Source organism: Argiope bruennichi, chromosome 6 (assembly GCF_947563725.1).
Source record: "Argiope bruennichi chromosome 6, qqArgBrue1.1, whole genome shotgun sequence".
NCBI lineage: Eukaryota > Metazoa > Arthropoda > Arachnida > Araneae > Araneidae > Argiope > Argiope bruennichi.
This window is the reverse complement of record NC_079156.1, coordinates 72,813,892-72,832,868: the sequence shown is the minus strand read 5'-3', so window position 1 is coordinate 72,832,868 and position 18,977 is coordinate 72,813,892. Positions and strand designations below refer to the sequence as shown.

The following is an 18,977-nucleotide window of genomic DNA, read 5'->3' as shown; positions in this document are numbered from 1 at the left end:
TGGTCTTAATACCATATTTCTTAATTTTTGCCAAATTTTGAGCAAAATCAATTGAAAGGGAGTCAGTCTGTTTTGACTGTCCGAATTTAAATTAACATAATAACTACAATATAAAGATATCTTGATGGATATAATTTTATACAAGATTTAATATATAAATTTTAGATACTTATCAAATCTTTCTAGTGTTTCTTTTCCTGTCACTCTTATTTTTTCAAGCATGCAAACGTGATAAGTGTAATGACTTAAATACATCAGATTTGAAATGTGATTTTGTGATTATAATTGAAGCTTTATGGCAATTTTTTTTCGATCAGTCAGAAAAGTAGATTTAAAATACAAATTTGATTTCCAATTCCAATTATACTTATGCCAGGGATTAATGGCCAAAAAATCACCAAGGATCACACGATAGATTCAGTAAAAATACTAAATTCCTGGATAAAGATCAATATTTAGTAACTTTTGTAGCCAATGCCATGTAACCAATGCCATGTAAGACATTCTTATTTCCTACATTTAAATTTAAAATTCAGTTTTGGAGGGGTCTTGAGTGATGATGACGATTCTCTGTGTAGCAATTTTCCTAATTATAAGTGCCGCAGATTTGTCTGGACCCCGCAGATAAACACACACAAACTTCCTTTTATAGAATATTAATGTTTGTTTTCTAATTTTAATAAACGCATATTAATCTGCATATGCAAAAATTCAATAGAATAAAGAAATAAATAAAAATAAGAAGCATTCTAATTTCAAAATGATTTTTTTAAAAGCAGTTGTAACATTCTAGAATTCTCAGGCAAACAGGATTATAGACTAATAATGTCTTAAAATAAGCAGCAAAATTTGATGGATCAGTTTTGCAATATTTGATGGATCAATTTTTATTTCCTTCTTTCATATCCATTAGATTTTAGTAAATCAAATCCGTATTAATCTCAACGTATTTACTCAAGTTTAAAAATTTTAGTGTTATTCTAATGTTTTTTCTTGCTTCAAAAGATAAGCTGGTATTTATTTTTGTCCAGCTGTCGTAATAAAAAAAGATACAAATGGCATAAGTCTGGAAATTTTATGGCAGTAATATTATTTTGAGAATGTTCCTGTATAGCAATATGGAAGAGTATGTTGATACACATGCAACGAAATAATTGAAATTATTATCATAGCGTGAAGAAAATAGAGGAACGCTTCGTTCTTTACATGACACAATTTCTCCAAATTTTTCTTGGTGCCATAGAAAAGCTTTATTTTCTGTTTAAAAGTAATCCGGAATGTCTCTTCTTGAGTTTCTTCCACACTGGAATTTCACGTATAACAAATAACAGCTCGTTAGTTCAGAAGTGAAAATTTCTTCAAAAATATTACTCAAGAAAATGGAATTAAAATAATTAAAATAAAACACCTTCAGTGTTTGGTAATCAAAAAATTTTACTCGTACTTGTATGAATAGTATTTTAGAAAATTATTTACCTATCCTTTCTTATTGATTTACTTCTTTCAAAAGAAAATGGATATACATTAAACGAAATATATTAAAATATAAAAGTGATATTGAAACTTATAATCAACAGTAAACGAGTAAAAACCAAGAAGAAAAAATTAACAGAACAAAGGTATGATTTTCGAAAAAGAAAGAAAAGAGCATTAATTGGTTAGCCGCCAAACTGGGGCTGCGAAATTTCCAATTAAATTGTCTCGCCATTTCATAACAGTTTTTCATCTTTTAATGTGTCAATGATCTATCGAGTTTTTAGATATGTCAATGCTCGGTTGTTTGCATTCCCACCAAGTATTGTTCCTACTTATTGATTCATTTATTGTCTTCTGTTCATTTAATATTTTTACAGTTTCATTAATTATTCAGAACCCGGTGTGAAAAAATTTATATAATATTAAAAATAATTTTATTTTTTAAAATAATTTAATTTAATTTTTTAAAGTAAGGAAAATAATTTTAAGGAATTGAAAATAATTTTAAGGAAACGCTGCAGATTTAGAGCTCTAATGAATAAACTGCCACAGTTTATAATGTATGGTAAGTCAACCATCTGACTCTCCAATTCGCGGTGAATGCACACGAATTTAACCCATAAAACTGAATGACCGGACCGCCGCAACAGCAACACTGGTGGGAACTGTGGTTGAGTCCTAAGGACCATCACCGGCCACGGTACAACCCTCCCCGAAGGAAGTACGTCCCGTCATCGATGGCAGGAGTCAGATCCCCCACCTATTTGTATACCCTCCATGGTGGCTAGATCAAACCACCATGCCGGAAGCATGTCATCCTCATTTCGAGGTGCCTCCCCAGGGGTTTATAATGTATGGTAAAAATGATTGTGATGCATTATTAAATAAATTCTCTCTTTTGGTGTCATTGAAAATCCAAAGTATAAATTATCATTTCTCCTAATGTATAATTCTTTGTACATAGAAATGTAGCAAAAAAAAAAAAATCATCCAAGTAAAGAGAATAAAAAACTTTTATTGTTTTCATCATTTTCTTTGTGGTATGTAAGGATAAACAAGAAACATGATAACAGTAGGGCAGGAAGCCATTAAATATCTACATCTCTAATTAACAGCGGGCTTGTCAGTGGCAAGTGCCATAAGAAACAAACAAACAACATCTCTAATTATTTTTTCATGAAAACAATGAACCAAATGTTACAATAATAGAGGCATTAAATCATGAATACAACAAATTATATAAAAGTCACAATGTATGATTCTCGGAGTGTTATATGAACTTTGAAATAAGGTTAAATTTGCACGTAATACTGTCGTACCATCATTTCAAAAATTTTGAAGCATACCACATTCAACTTTTCAGATATAAATCAAACAATTTCATTTTCTTAAATAGGAGACTGTAAAAACGTATTTACATTTGATTTCAAAAATATGACTTTGAAATGCACTATGTATGTTCTTTTCATTTTGTTAAATATTTACAATAGGAAATTATCGAAACTATTTAAAGCAAAACATCAACAAACATTTTCTTTGCATAATTGTATAGTTGAGTTCTGAAACTCAGGCGTTGTATCGTCCATTGCAACAGCCTCGTTATTTTCATTCGATGGCGGCGCGTTCGATCCCCATGGCTGAAGCTCTGCTGTGCAAAACAAATTGAAAACTGTGCCACTGATAATGAATATTGCGGATGTGGTGACAAATACTACAGCCCAATTTTGTAGAGTATGCTGAAATGGATAAAATATAAATGCATGAATTAATTTTGATTGGCATTCATTTTTTATATCAAAATTTATGCAATATAATAAAGATTCAACGATTTATGGAATGCTAAATTATTTTATAGATTTTTATTTAGGAAGTTAGATAATGATAAATAATCTGTCAAAATTACTTATTTGATAAAAAAATAATAAAATTTAATAATATTCAAACTATTTATCATTATTTTTTAAATTAATCAAAAACAACTTTTTAAAATAATTCTTAGCCACGAATATCTGTTGATAAATTCGAATAAGAAATCATATTTAATTTTTAATTTTCCACTCATTTCTAAAAAGTTTATTAAATTAATATCAGTAATTGCAATACAATAACTACTAGTTTTATGTAAAGTAATATCAATTCTTTTTTCTTCCATTTAAAGAAAGAAAGAAAGAATTATTAACGATCAATTACGAATTGACAGTTTTTTATTACAGTTGTTAAATTATATTTATTCTACTATGGTTATTCGAATTTTCAGGCATGTCTTACTTAATAAAAATTTAAACAAAAACTTCCTTTTTTTTATTCTTAGAAATTTTATTCTTTTTGGTTTAGGTCTAACTTTTTAAATTGGGTTTTTTTATTAAAGTTACTGAAGTAAAAATAAAAAAAATGGGGGAAATTATATAATTTTATATTGTTATTATTTTTTATCGATTAAAGATTCTATTGAAAACGATATATTTTGATCAATTACGAATTGACAGTTTTTTATTTACATTTGTTAAATTATATTTATTCTACTATGGTTATTTGAATTTACAGGCATGTCTTACTTAATAAAAATTTAAACAAAAACTTCCTTTTCTATTACAAATTTTATTCTTTTAGGTGAAAATTAAACATATAAACTAACTTTTTAAATTGGATTTTTTATTAAAGTTACTGAAGTAAAAATAATAAAAAAATGGGAGAAATTATATAATTTTATATGGTTATTATTTTTTAATCGATTAAAGATTCTATTGAAAACGATATATTTTGAATATCATACTTAAAAACTGTGTAATAAGCTTAGTAAATATAATAAAAGGATCGTTTATACGGGATTAAAGGACTAATTGAAGAGACGTATAATCAAATTTTTGAGAAATATTCTTGATTATTAGAACGAATTATTACTACTAATACAAATTAATCAATTTGTATTAGTAGTAATAATTTCGAAGTTTGTAAGATCGCACTAATTTATTACTATATAGAATTGAGAACAATAAGAATTAATAATAATAAATTTTAAACTTAATTTAAATTTAATAATAATTAAAAATTAGCCTTAAAATTAAATTTTATCATAATAGTAAGAAAAGATCATCCTGAATCAGAAAACTAAATCCTTATACTTTTATCCTTATATTTTTTACATTAATTATACTTTTTTATACGATATATGCACATGCAAATAGAAGTTTAATTTAAGAAGATCCTTCTTTGACATGCTGATTATCTATGATTATCTACCCTTAAACCAAAATCAAAAGTTTTTCTTCTGTTATTCCTGAATGAACGTTAATAATTCAAACTTTTTGAAAGTTTTCTCCTTAACTGAATAAAGAAACAATGAGGTTGAAGATTTGCGAATTTTAGAAAATAAGAAAAGGACGTGTAGCTGAAGCTTCACATCGTATAAATGATGTACATTCACAATCTCGGTTGATTCTACATGAATGAATCAAAATTGTGTTGATACGACTCATGTAATGTCGCCTAAATGTAAAAACAAAAAAAACAAAACGTATAAACGGTATGCGGATTTTTGTAACAATTTTCCAAACGTATTAGAGTAAAACTTACACCATCTTGAACGATCCAACCAACAAAGGACGGTGCCAAGAATCCAGGGAGATTTGCTATGCAGTTAGTGATGCCCATTAGTGTACCTGTACGGGAGGAAACTCATGACAATAAATTAATATAAAAAATAAATTGAACCGCCTTTGGAGACTAGCAAATTTCTCAGAGTATCGGCTTTTTCGATTAGTAAAATATTTATGTGCGAGGCATCAATTAATTTTTTTAATCAAATAACAAACACATTCTCATTTGATAAAATTGAACATTATGAATTTAAGTGAATCATACTACAATTACTGCTTTGGAAAATTTAGAAGTTGATTTTTTTTTTTGGATTTTAAAGATGGCACAAGCATTATTTTTAGAAATCATTGATGAAAAAACTTCAAAATTCGTTAAATTTTTAATTAATTTAAATTTTAAATAAATCACTTTAAAGTTCACATTCTTATCTTCTAAAGCATATCTGTGCTGAGTTTGAAGGATCTGAGTATAGTTTATTCTGCACCGTAGAGTACCGATACAGGCACAGACCTTCTGTTAGAAGTATAGTTTGAGTAATACATAATATTTATATATATTTTATATTATTATTTTTTATCATCGTTATTTATTTTATATTATTATTATTATTTATATTTATTTCTATATTTATATTATTACATTATTATATATTTATTATTTTAATTTCTTTTCTTGTTCTAAATTTATAATAAAACGTTTTTGTGCATAACAAACTTTTATGTTAAACTCTTATATTAAGAAGTAAAAAAATATATTTAAGGCATGGTTTTAGTCTTAAATATTGTCTTTAATGTGTATGTGCATCCCCACAATAAAACAATAGCTATTGGATAACAAATTCCGGTAATTTTTACGTTGAGAAATAGCAGAAATGTTGCTATATCTTTTGCAATAAATCTTTCGAGCCAATTATGTTTTGTTTCTTTTTAACGGTCATGGAAAAGTTATTTTCTGTATAACTCTCACATTTCATTCACGATATACTCTAGTCTCTAATACTCACCTGCAAACTCTGGACTCATATCCACGTGTATCACATTAAATCCAGAGTAGATGAAGCCGTTTAAACTGATACCCACAGTTAATAATATAACAATGATCACCGGCTCACATCCGATGAAGGCTATCGGTAGCACGCATAAAGCTGGAGAGTAGAGAGCTGAAATGGAAGTAAAATATTGAAATATAAAAATAAATATTACGTTTTCTTCTCTTTCTTTCTCTTATAAAATTCTATTAAAAATGTAAAAAACAATTGTAGCGGAATGAAACATATGATTAAAGAGGTATATATTTTTTAAAATTTTAATTCAAAAACCATTTTTATGAGATGATAGTTTTGGAATATATGGACTGCAATTCCTGTAGGTAATTCATAGCGATTATCTATCGGGTGATGGTAAGCACGCTCATTACCAGAACTATCACCTGAAATTTGGAACATGTATTTAAATAGATTTCCCCTCAATTTTTTTAAAAAATAAAATATTTTATTTTATTAATATTTTATTTTTAATTCTTATCTTATGGTTCGGTACAATAAGATAGCAGGCCAGTTACGTAGAAGTCAACGTGTTAAGCGTATTTTAGCGTTCCATTGAAATTCCTGCTAGACGCCTATTTCTATCATCTTGATTTCCTCCATCAGTCTTCTGATTGAATCGAAGTTTTAGCGAGCTTTCTTCGGAGTATTTCCTATAATATTTTGTAGCGGTGAATTAAGTGCAGTTGTAAAAACGTCCATTGAAACAATCTGAAATATATGTGAAGCATTTGTTTACATATGACTGTTGCCATTTGGCAATAAGTAATATGAACGACTTCGGAACACGCATGTTAGCGTTTTACATCTTTACAATTTTGGTGTAAAAACCACATGCCAAATTATATTTACATTGGTTGTCAAATTTTTATGCTATTATAACAAGTGAATATTTTGTGCAATATTCCTGTTTTTTCCAGTTACAATATGGGAGCAATGGCACTAAAGGCGTATTACTTTCAGATGAATTTCGTATATAATTTACTAGGTATCTTCTATTTAAGTAAATGCCATATAGAATGCTCAGATTCTACTACTACTTTATACTACTTTCACTCGAATCATAGAAAAACAGATAAAGAGACGCAATTTCCACATTTTTTTTCGCATTCAGGTAGAATAAAGCATGCAAATTTATTTAAATTTTTTGATTGAATTTTCTTATGATTACAATATTTCTTCCTTTTATGTTTCATATATAAAAACTGACGAAAAAAAAAGATATGAGCATAAAAAAAAGAAGTGTCAAATTAAACTCGTTTATATTGAAAATCAAAGTATTCATTTTATGAATAAAAATTCGTTTGAAGATATTGGATGATTTCAAAACAAAGCAACCATCCATATTTTAGAAAATGTTACTGTACAATAACTTTTTAAGATAAATCAATACTTCTGAACAGAGATTCATTAATATTATTGGGAACCAACAAAAGAAAAAAACAAATTCGGGATATTTTAATTCTCTCTAAACCTCTAGGAAAAAAATATAATGCCATATTTTCCAAAAAATTATTATTTTTTATTTATTCAAATAGCTTTTTTATCGAATAGTTAATATTATTACTTATTTATTCCGATATAAATTCTGTTTAATTTATAAGAAGGTGTATGACATCAGAATGTTCGTTCAAGTTGTTCGTTCAAAATGTAAGTTCGTAATGGATTAGAGATGTTCACTTTCATGCAACAAAATGCACTTATTTAAATATAATTTCCAATAGTGAATTTAAGGTCCATAAAGTCAACCTAAATTCTTAACTTGCTGGAAGATCTTTGTATCTTTACTTCTCGAATATTTTTAAATTACATCAAATATTCAAAGATAAAGAAAATATCTATCATAACTGTTTGATTTTTTTTAATCGAATTTTTTGATATTTTTGAATTATTTTACTACTTGGCAGCATAAACGATATTTTTTTCATCTCTTTATATCTGAAAATATTCGTTTTTATAATTGTTCATCGTTTCGTTTTTGTAATCATCTGCATTTTTTTTTTTTTTTTTTTTGTAATCCAAACTAATTTCACACTTTTTACTTAGCTTAAATATCGTCTGCTTTAAGTATAAATTATAGATGTTTAATATTTTAATTTGATTTTTTAATGCCCAATTGGCAACATCTATTCACATGTAGTTTTATTCTTTAATACTTGTTTGATGCGATGCTTTTGTGTTCCATAATTATGTGATTTTATATCTTACGCAGCAGAATTCTTTGATATTCTTGTTCAGAGATATTCTTATTCACATTTCTTTAACACATTATTACTTCAATATTCGTCATCTTTAAGAAGAAAATTCTTGATTTTATTTTGCTATTGCGATTTAAGTGTATATTATTTATTTGATACAAAAAGGAATTATATGATACAAAAGGAAAAGGATTATTTATTTATGACGAAATTTTTTTAAAGAACGAGAATTATTTATTTGACTTCTGAGAAGGTAAGTGAATTCTTTATATTCAGTAATTTTTCTTCTATCTTTACATGACGTTCTGAAGATGGATCATGAATTTATCTGTGTAAGATGCCAGATAAACAATAAATGAAAAGTTCACTAATTATTTTGTGATTCGTTCGTAACAGATGGAGCCAATCACAATCAAATTCATGATCCATCCAAAATGTTTCAAGTACTCCAACTTTTTGATGCATTCTTAGAATTAAAGATAAAAATTTAAGTAATTCTTGCATTTTATTAGCTTTTGTACAATTTCTAATCGTTTGTCTATATGGCTAAAATGTAAATATTCATGGTAATCTTCAAAAATCGAATCGAAATTCAGTTTAATTTATAAGAGGTTGTAGAACTTCAGGATGTTGCAAGACTTCGTAATTTTTGAATTAGTTATCTATTAATTCACATTGGTTCTACGATATACATAAAAAGTCATGATGAATGTATGGATACGAACTCTTTTTCACCTTGTTTTTTTAAAAAAAGGTATAAAATAAATTTTTTGTATTATTCGCATAGATTATGGTTGCAAAATAATGCAGTTTATTGAAACTGCGAACGGAATTCATTCCTTAATGAGTAAATTTCCAGACAGTGAGTAGCTACTATAAAAATAATTTTAAATTTTCTATCAAAATGCATAAAGTTATAAATATAAAACACACATTTGTTTTTTTGCCAACAAATTGCATGCCATACAAATGAATGAATGGGAGCACTTATTTATTGATTTTCCCCCATTTATATTTAATGCAGTGCGTATGATACTGTTAACAGTGTAACATATGCAATGTTAAATTTTTAGTACATTGAAGGGAATAGAGGACATATTTTGAAACTCTTTCCATTAATCAATTACGATCAAAATTTGATATATATGAGTAATTTTGGTTCCACATACTATTCATTAATTTTGCTTGTATTTTTGAATTATTGTATTCACACAGAGACAATCAATCAAGAAGCTTACCCTTGATGGATTTAGTGAAAAATCATATAGAAATCTGCAGTTTTAGTGTAGATTATATATCAAAATTCCACAATTTAGTTTGTTATATTTTTCAACTATTGCATTCCTCACATGCACGATTAGACGATCAATCAATATTTTGAGGGATTTGATACAACATTTGGTAAAAATATGCAACTGTTGTTAAAAAATTAACTCTTAAATTTCATTTTTCTTACTTTCCGTCTTTTTTTACTGTTTTTTGTGGTGGGAGTAATTATGTTTGCATGTGAGTGGAAGTATAGATTTTACAAGGTCAGAATTTGTCCAAAATTTCAAAGAAATCTATAGTTTTGGAGTAAAGACCTTCTATTAAATTTCATTTCTATAAATTCCTGAATTTTTATGTAAGTGTTCTCACAAGCAAATTAGACATGCGGATATATTGCCAAACAGACTCAACAAGGTCCAATAATAAAGATTCATCAAACTCGCGAACGTGAAATTTTTTTTTAATTTACAATATTTTTTAATTTGCATATTTCAATAAAAAATGAAAGCTCTCTATATAAGTTCCTTGTGATAATAAAAGCATACCAATGGAGTTCATAATCTTTCTTATGGTCGTGATTTTCAATTTGCCACGAGCGAGTAATTTATCAGCTGTCCAACTCGCAATCACAGCAACAAACGCTTGGATTAGATTTGGTAGAGCGGATACCACGCCATTCTAAAAAGAAATAAAATATGTTTTTATTTTAAAAAACTAAATTTTAATTCAGTATAGAAATAATAAAAAAGTTTTTGACAGAAAAAATTTTGATCCGTTATTCGAAATTTATTTATAAGGTTAATCTTCAATTTTTCTAACGCAGAATTCTTTTAGAATGTAGAATTTACCTATCAATATAAAATTTATTCCTCTCTTTAAATAAAATAGTGAAAATTGTATTGGAATTATGACTTTGTCACGTGACTTTAGACTTAACTATATTGTTTGGTTTACAAATAGCAACTCTATTAAATAAGTTGTGTTAATTATTATTTTCAACAATTAAATAACTAACATTTAAAAGAATGCTTTGTATTTTATATAAGTAAAATAACCAATTATTTAATTAAAAACATAATAGGTAAAAAGACTTCTAATAAAGCAGTTCTATTTTTTTCTATTTATTCATTTCTTAAAATCTTGAATCAACTTGGGTTTCGATTTTCCTATAAGAATTCGGAATTGTACCTTAATCTTATTCTTTTTAATAATTTATATTAAAGTAGGAACTTTTTTTGTATTAATAAAATGTTTCATTTCTTATTTATTCAGTAATTATTTTTTCAACTAAATAATATTTTCTCTTTCAATTTATTTAACTGTTTCAGAATAAACAAAATGAATTAGTTAGCTAATTATATTTTGTATAAGAACTATACCTTACATTATTAAAAAAGCAATTAATGAAATTTAATTTTGTTTGCATTTACTTTTGTATTTCAAAAGTAAAATATTGTATAATAAATTTTGTTAATTTTGATGTTTTCATCACATATGCAAACTGTCTATTGCATTTTTTTCCAGATAAGTGTCTTAATTGTAAAATGAAACAAATAATAACAACAACAACAAAAAAAACACTCTGAAAAGAAAAAAATTCTGCATTAGAATAAATTATGCTCTGGAGAACTTTTGGGTTCCTTGTTGAACTTTAAAATTGTTATTTGCTATAATTTATTTCTGACTAGCAGAAAAATATTTATCGTAAATTTACCTTTTCTATGTTGAAATGGAGTACGTTAGACAAATAAGTGGGCATATCAGTCAATAAAGTATAAAACCCCCAGTTTTGACCAAAATGTGTGACAACTAAACCCCACATAGGAACTGATGTTACTACGGACTTCCAAGGTAGTGAAGCTCTCTGAAAAACAAAAAAATTATCATATTTTTTTATTCAAATGTTTTGATTAGTATCTTTTTCTTGTAAATTGTTTATGTTTGTTAAGCCATTAAATAAACTCAAAACAGAGCTTCAACCAACCAACGACTATAGAGCTATGACACTTTCAAAACTTTAACTATTTTTAGAAGATGATTCATATTTCGGAACAGTTTACAATTCACCAATGGACCTTTTTGTGTCATAAAGCCAGGATTTATTGGTTACATAGTTTCTACTTTAAACCCTCATATGATTTTTATGTCGAAGCAACGTGCTGTATAAGATCATGTGTGAAATAAAAGTTTCCAAATGTTCAATGTATCATCCTCCATTCAGAAACACAGTTGTCAGACAAGAAACCGCATTTTTTAAGTAAGAAATATTTCTATTTAAAAATACAGTTGTTTGTCTAAGAGCTAAACTTCTATTTAGAGAAGGACATTGAACATTTGCAAGTTGTTTTTATTAATGATCTTATATTCTCTACTCGTTGCCTTGACAACTGCAGAAGCCTATGGAGGTATAAATTTTAAACTTGTTTCCAATAAATTCTAGCCTGTAATGAAAAAATATCTAGTTTTATTTTCCTTTTCTTTGAACAAACGGCATTTTTTTTATATCTAGATTCGTTTACGAATAATTGATTTTTAATATTGTTTTGAAATTCTCCTTCAATATGCATAATTATGAAGACTAAAACTTTAAACTCGTCTATAAGTTAAGCTTCCACGATGCTCATGTTTAAGAAAATATTAAGTCTATTAATGTTAAGTCTGATTTTTCTTTTCGTGATATCAACAGAATTTTTTTAAACAATATTTTCATGTTTATGAATTATTTTCAACCAGATTTTTAAAATATACGTTTTCCTTCAAAGTGAAGAACAAATAAATATCGTAATCTAACTAAACAAATAAGGCATAGACCATGGCATGATGAAGGGCAACGAAATAAACAGGACAATAACAAAAAAATGAAACTATGAAATAGAAGTAAAAAATTACTAACGATTTTAAATGTTTATTTTTATTCTATAATATTGTTTGGTGAATCAAAGACAATAAAAATCAAAGCAAACAATTGAAATTGAACATGTGTTAAATAGAAACAGAGGAAGAGTAAAATTAGAAAGTTTGCTGCAAATGATGCTATTCGAATTTAAATTGTATGAAAGTAATTTTCAAGATTTATTACTATTAAACTTGACTCCTTGTCAAATTAGCGAAGAAGTAAAAGCTTGCTCCGTGGATCAGCGAAGAAAATATTTGATTTCAACAAGAAATTAATAAATTAAAAATCAATGAATAAAGATATTTTGATCCTTATTTTTTTAATTAGAAAGAAATGCATGAATAACCACTTCAAATAATTTGAAAAAGATGATAATTGTATTAGAATGTAGACTACAGGAATTTTAGTTTTAATGTTCAAAATTTTTCGGAAAAATAATTAATTTTTCGAAATTTAGTAAGTTATGTCAGAGGCCAAAGCAAATTTTTTAAGAATGATTTTGTTCGTTTGGATGGTGCACTGATTTTTTTTATAATCATTAAAAATGATATCATGTGAAATACAAGCAAAAAACGCTCGAAAAACATAAAATATTATAAAAAAAGTTCTGAATTAAATTTAAAAAATCGGAATTTGAAGTTCATTGAGTCTTTAGCACGACTACCTGTGCTCCAAGGCTGTGAGTGCCACTTAATTGTTTGAATATCGTAGGCACACACAAACATTTCCTTTTATAAACATACGATTGAATAGAAATATTTTATTTTTGAATTTTTTGGATTAAAACCGTCAACTGAAAATAAAAGATATTTGACTTTTCAGTGACTCTTAAACATTAAAAAAATCACTACTTAGGATTAGAAGGAATTATAAAATTCTAAAACAGATTAACAGTGAAATTGTGAGCCTGAAAATGAACAAATATTTAATTTTTTTTTAAATTTCCCCCTTTTAATGTTTAGTCGACTATTTCTGATTGTAGCATACATGTATGGAAAAACAATGAATTTGATCCAAGCCAGACTTAATTTTCTAACTAAGAATTTTTTTAAATTTTATCTGAATTAGTTTTATAGATAATTGTTTCTTTATTTTTACCAACAAATGTTGAGTTGTATTTTAAAACAGAATATATAGATATTTTTATAATAAGATGAGAATTGATTCATATATTTTTTGTTCCTTAATTTGAATTAATTTTCTTTTTTATGAATAGAAACGATATGTGATTTTTAGGAAATTATGCTTCATTCTTATGCTCTAAATGATATGACATACTGGTTTTGTTTTTTCCAAAATAAAACATATAGATATATTTGAAATGGTTGAAATCTTTTTCTGCTGAAGGGAAGAAAAGTTATCAGACTTACATTATTTTTTTGTCGTGATTTATGACTCTAAAGACATGAGTATTTGAAGATGGAAGAAAAGTTTTATATTTTAGTTCAAGTTCACATCAATAAGGTGCTATAAAAATGAAAATTTTCAATACAATATTAAGTAATAAAATAAATAAAATAATAATGAAGAATGACGAAATAAGACAAAAATACTTTCGAACCAAAAAAGTAAAATAAAAAAAAAGAAATAAAAAAAAAGAAAATAAAGAAAAAGAAAAAAAGTTGTTTATATAATACGTGAGGTTGAATTTCATCTTGACCCAAATGGATAAATAGCAGTTCTTCATCTGATATTCGAGGATGACTATCAGGACTATCATAGACGAGAGTGATCCACAAAAGAAACCACAAACAGCCAAACAATCCTAAAAGGCAAGAAAATGTATAATTTTCTTAAAATTAGTGTTGGTTTATCAGAAATAAATTTTAATATTTCCCGAAACAAACAAAAAATGTTTTAAACCATAATTTGATATAAATCTCAAAGGAATTTATTGAACGTTTTTTAAATGTAAACAAGAAACATCCTTAATTCTAATGCTTAAAAAACAAACAGCATTCCGGTACTGTTACTTCCAGGTACTGTTTAAATTATTTTTTGTAAGTGTTCTAATAGTTAAGTGAATTCTTTGATTTATTCATATCTAAGATGTTTAAAAATCAAATTAAATAAAATTCAATTCAAAAATAATACAGAATTAACAAATCAGATATTTAGCATTTTGTCCAAACAAAATTTCCCCAAAAACTTTTTTTTTTGATAAAATAATTTGAAACTTTAAAAGTTTTCATATTCTTTTTGAAAACTTCTTTGTATATAATGCAGATTATAGAAAATAAAAAAAGAATTGATTAATCAGATATATTTAGATCAGATATCTATTAATGAATCAGATATATTTCTAAATTACTTCCGTAGAGAAGTAAATAAAAAAATTATTTTATAAAGTGATATAAAAAGATACCCTCAGTTGTTCTACCTTAAATTAGTTAACAAAAAATTACGAAAGGAAGAATTTTTGAATATGTTATTTATACACTTTATCTTTACCTAGGCAATTCGAAAAAAATGTCTAACTGATGATCAATAATACAAACAATCATGAAATGAAATGGTTATTGCAAACATTAAGAAACTATAACAGCATATTATGTTTCGACTTAAACTTCAGCAAATTGGGGCATATTTTATTATATTTCACAAGATTTGAAATCAAAATTTTACCGATAAGGAACATTCCGTAGAACGTTATTGGGTGCATCGTTATTGACGAAATGCTACGATGCTGGCAAAATTTCTCGACTGCGCTTATTAAGTAGTGTACTGGTCAATATTATCTTAAAACTTGCTCCGAAATGTGTTTTGGATGTGTCATAGAGTTTGCGATGAATTCTAACTTTAACTGAAAATTTTCGCATGCTCTTCATATTTCGCGTAATTTTCTATTTTAACATTCATTTCCATTTAATCTAACAAACAAATGAATCAAACAAATAAATGAACTTTTTATTCCACATATAATTGTATAACGAACACATGAGTATAACTCAGCAAGAATAACATCTCTCACGATTTATTCTAGCGCATGCATAAAACAATTTCCGAATTACATGTCATATATAGATTGTATATAAATTTTGAAGGAATTTTAGAATTTTTTTTATAAAGATTACAAAATAAGACAAAAAATAACTTTTACAGAGAAAAATGGCTAATAACTCTATGGATTATATTATTATTAAGCATTAAATGGTTTAATTATTTCAGCTATATTTTCTTTTGTCATCGCATAAATGTATTAAATAATAAAAGATACTATGAAATTAGACATTGTCATACAATGGGTAATTTCTTGCCCTTCCAATCCAAAATATATTTTGAATTATAAGTGTTTTTGAAAAAAAATATTCGTTACTATATTCGTTGTTATCTGTAATGAGATAAATTAGAAAGATTCAATTTCTCCCCCCCCCATACACACCAAAAAACCTACATAGATTCAATTAAAAAAGTGAATACAAAATCTATAAAACTTTCATTGGTTCACAATTATGATATGCTTTCTCTCTATTAAACATAATTTTTTAATGTTTTCTTTACCAAAATCTTATTCTTTACCAAAAGAGATTATGAAAATCATAAACAAAATCTAAAATTGATAAAAAAATAGCCATAACATTAAAATATTTTCGTTAGATTTAAAAAAAGAAATACTGCTATGAAAAACAAAAAGGAAAAACTGACGAAAACTTTTTTTGAAAATAAGAAATTAGGTAAAAAAAAAAAAAAACTCTTTTGGTAATGTTTATGAGAATTTTTGAAATTCTAAACGACATTAATATTAAATATTTTAAAATAAATAAACAATGATCTTAGCACTTACCAAAAACATAAAAAGCTGATGGCCAACCACCGAGAAAATTGGTTTCGCAAAGAGCACCAGATACCGCTAAAGATATAACAGTGCCAATAGCAGTGCCGTTGTAAATGATCGTGGAGAGGAGGCACCTTTCCTGTTTCGGTGCCCAACGTCCTATTAAGGCATGCATAGCAGGGTACGTCACGCCCTAGGAGAAAAGTTATTACAATAATATCCGCAAAAGAACAAATATTTCGCTTAAAATGTCAATTGTCATTTTTATTTGTAGTATACAATTTTTAAATATTCTGGATTAAACATTCTAGATCATTTGCGAAAGTGTTAAACAGGTTTTCAAATGTAAATGGATATCATCAAGCAAAAAGATAGATTCTAATGGTGGAAATTTAATTGTTGACTCAAGTATTTTTTTTTCTGTTTTTTAATTAGATGGCACGTTTTATTTTGAAGATGCTTTATCGTGTTTATTTACTTAAGAATTCATAGAAATCTGCTGAAATTAAAACTTAACCTACCATTTTTATATTGAATTATGACGCTTAAGAGTTATATAAATTTAAACTTTTAATTATTCGATACGATGCTGACATTTAAGTATCATAATTAAATGGTAGAATTATTTCTTTTTAGAACACTATATTAAAAAAAATATAGAATGTCAAATATCTTCACAATGATCTGATGTGAAAAATTTAGAAAATTACCTCCCTCATTATCTGATCATAGTTAGGAAGTTAATTCTTTATAAATATTCCAAACCAGTGTTTCCCAACTGGTGGCCCACGAGAGCCTCTGGAGTGTTCCGCAGAAGGGTCCTGCAGCATATATAAAAAAGCTGTCAGATAAAGAGAGATTTCGAAAGTGATGTTTATTGAACGACATGGCCAAATACCCGATGACTATCGGATGTTGAATTAGAATGTCTTAAAAGTTTAAAGTAGTTATTTAAAAAATATGATACAAAATAATTTTCGTAACCTATGCTTGTTAAAATGTGATAAATGAACTTTCGCCATCAACACAAAAAAAGACCAGAAGGCCCATCTTGAGCTTTTTAACAGATAAATGCACAATAAAAGTGCCTCCAAATGTAATTTTCAGCATCCTAATTTTCAAAAGTTTCATAAAAAGGAATATCCAAGATCCTCCCGAAGGTTCCTTCTCTAATTCAGGGATGGGATTGATCCGCAGAAACCATTCTGCGGGACTGGTTTGGAAACCATTGTTATAAATAAAATGTTAATGGAAAAATTAAATAAACAAACAAAAATTATCAAATAATTGTAGGAAAAATTATTCAACATTAGGCAAATGTGTAAACAATAATAAAAAAGAATATAAAAGTAAAAATATAAAAGTCTGTTTTTAATTTGCTCTCGAAATTTTTCTTCAAGGATTCGTATACTACAAATACTTTAAACGAAAGGGAAAATTGAAGAAACGAGCAAAGTCCAGATCTAGAAATTTGAGTAACATTTCTTTATTAAGTAGAAACTACATTTTTATATTTTCTATTTAAAATACCTCTCCCAAACCTTCAATAGCTCTGGCTATAATTAAAGCCCACACACTCCATCTTGCGCACATGGGTGTTAGCAGAGAGAAGACAGCCGTAATGAGGATTCCTATTCCGAATAGCCACTTGGCGCCATATTTTTCGGCAGCAATTCCTCCTGGAATTTGGGTGACAACGTAACCGAAGTAGAACGATCCCAGGACCAAACCCTGCATATTGGAATCCCAATCGAATTCTCCTTTTAGCTGGAAAGTAGATTATGAAAATTAATTAAGAAAGAGAGCACAGTGTATTTGACTAGAAAATAAGAAGTTCAGTCATATTCAAATACTAGAAATACCTAGCACATCACAGATGTAAATTAATTTGTTTCTAATTGTAAGATGCTGGTGTTAAGTATCTTACATTTAGATTAGTTAACAATATTATTTTATTATTTTGCTTCGTTTGTAATATTACACACACACACACACACACACACACACACACACACACACACACACACACACACACACACACACACACACACACACACACACACACACACACACACACACACACACACACACACACATTTTTAAGCATCCTTTTCTGACAAAAAAGCGTTATTTCAAGCGTTAGTCAATTTCCCCTGTTATCGTCACTGCTTAATAGCACTCTTTAGACATTTGCTCGATAATGTCGATTCGGCTTGACACAGTTCTAGTTCTTCCCCATGAAGTAATTAGTTTTCTCAAGCTTTCAATGAATTAATTTTTTTAATACTTAGAGCTCCTAAGATTGGATTCATTCTCTTTGTATGAGAAGTATTAATTTATCTGTATTATGTTCTCAGGATTTATTTTATTTAATCTTTTATTTGGCACAATTGCTCTGAAGGAACATTTCTTATGAAAAATCTACAACTCCAAATGCTTTACGTGGGTGTTGTGAACAAATCTTCATACAGAGATTTCGGAACAATATTTAAAATAAATTAATTAAAATCCCTTTCTAAGAGCTAATTAAATTAAAATAAATTTCTAAGAACGCTTAAATATATTATATATATCCTACTTATTTAGAAAGGGTTTCCAAATTTTTAATTTACTGAAATTTTTCATATATTGACAATTAAAAGGTAATACGAAGTAAATCCAAAGAAAAGAATTAAAAAATTGTCTACCGAAATTATTTTATAAAAATTATTAATTTTCAATGAC

At 27.0% G+C, this 18,977-nt stretch overlaps 1 protein-coding gene across 1 annotated transcript in view; it reads right to left on the bottom strand.

The window, feature by feature from the left end:
• Positions 1–2,477: 2,477 nt before the first annotated feature.
• LOC129971778 (uncharacterized) overlaps positions 2,478–18,977 on the bottom strand; it is an 85,487-nt gene continuing 68,987 nt past the window's right edge. The window contains exons 24-31 of the mRNA XM_056085755.1: positions 17,784–18,020; positions 16,263–16,446; positions 14,116–14,243; positions 11,297–11,446; positions 10,128–10,260; positions 6,077–6,232; positions 5,050–5,135; positions 2,478–3,212 (exon numbers count right to left, since the gene is read on the bottom strand). Coding sequence (XP_055941730.1) covers positions 2,997–3,212; positions 5,050–5,135; positions 6,077–6,232; positions 10,128–10,260; positions 11,297–11,446; positions 14,116–14,243; positions 16,263–16,446; positions 17,784–18,020 — 1,290 coding nt within the window. The 3' untranslated portion in view covers positions 2,478–2,996. The remainder of the gene's footprint in view (positions 3,213–5,049; positions 5,136–6,076; positions 6,233–10,127; positions 10,261–11,296; positions 11,447–14,115; positions 14,244–16,262; positions 16,447–17,783; positions 18,021–18,977) is intronic.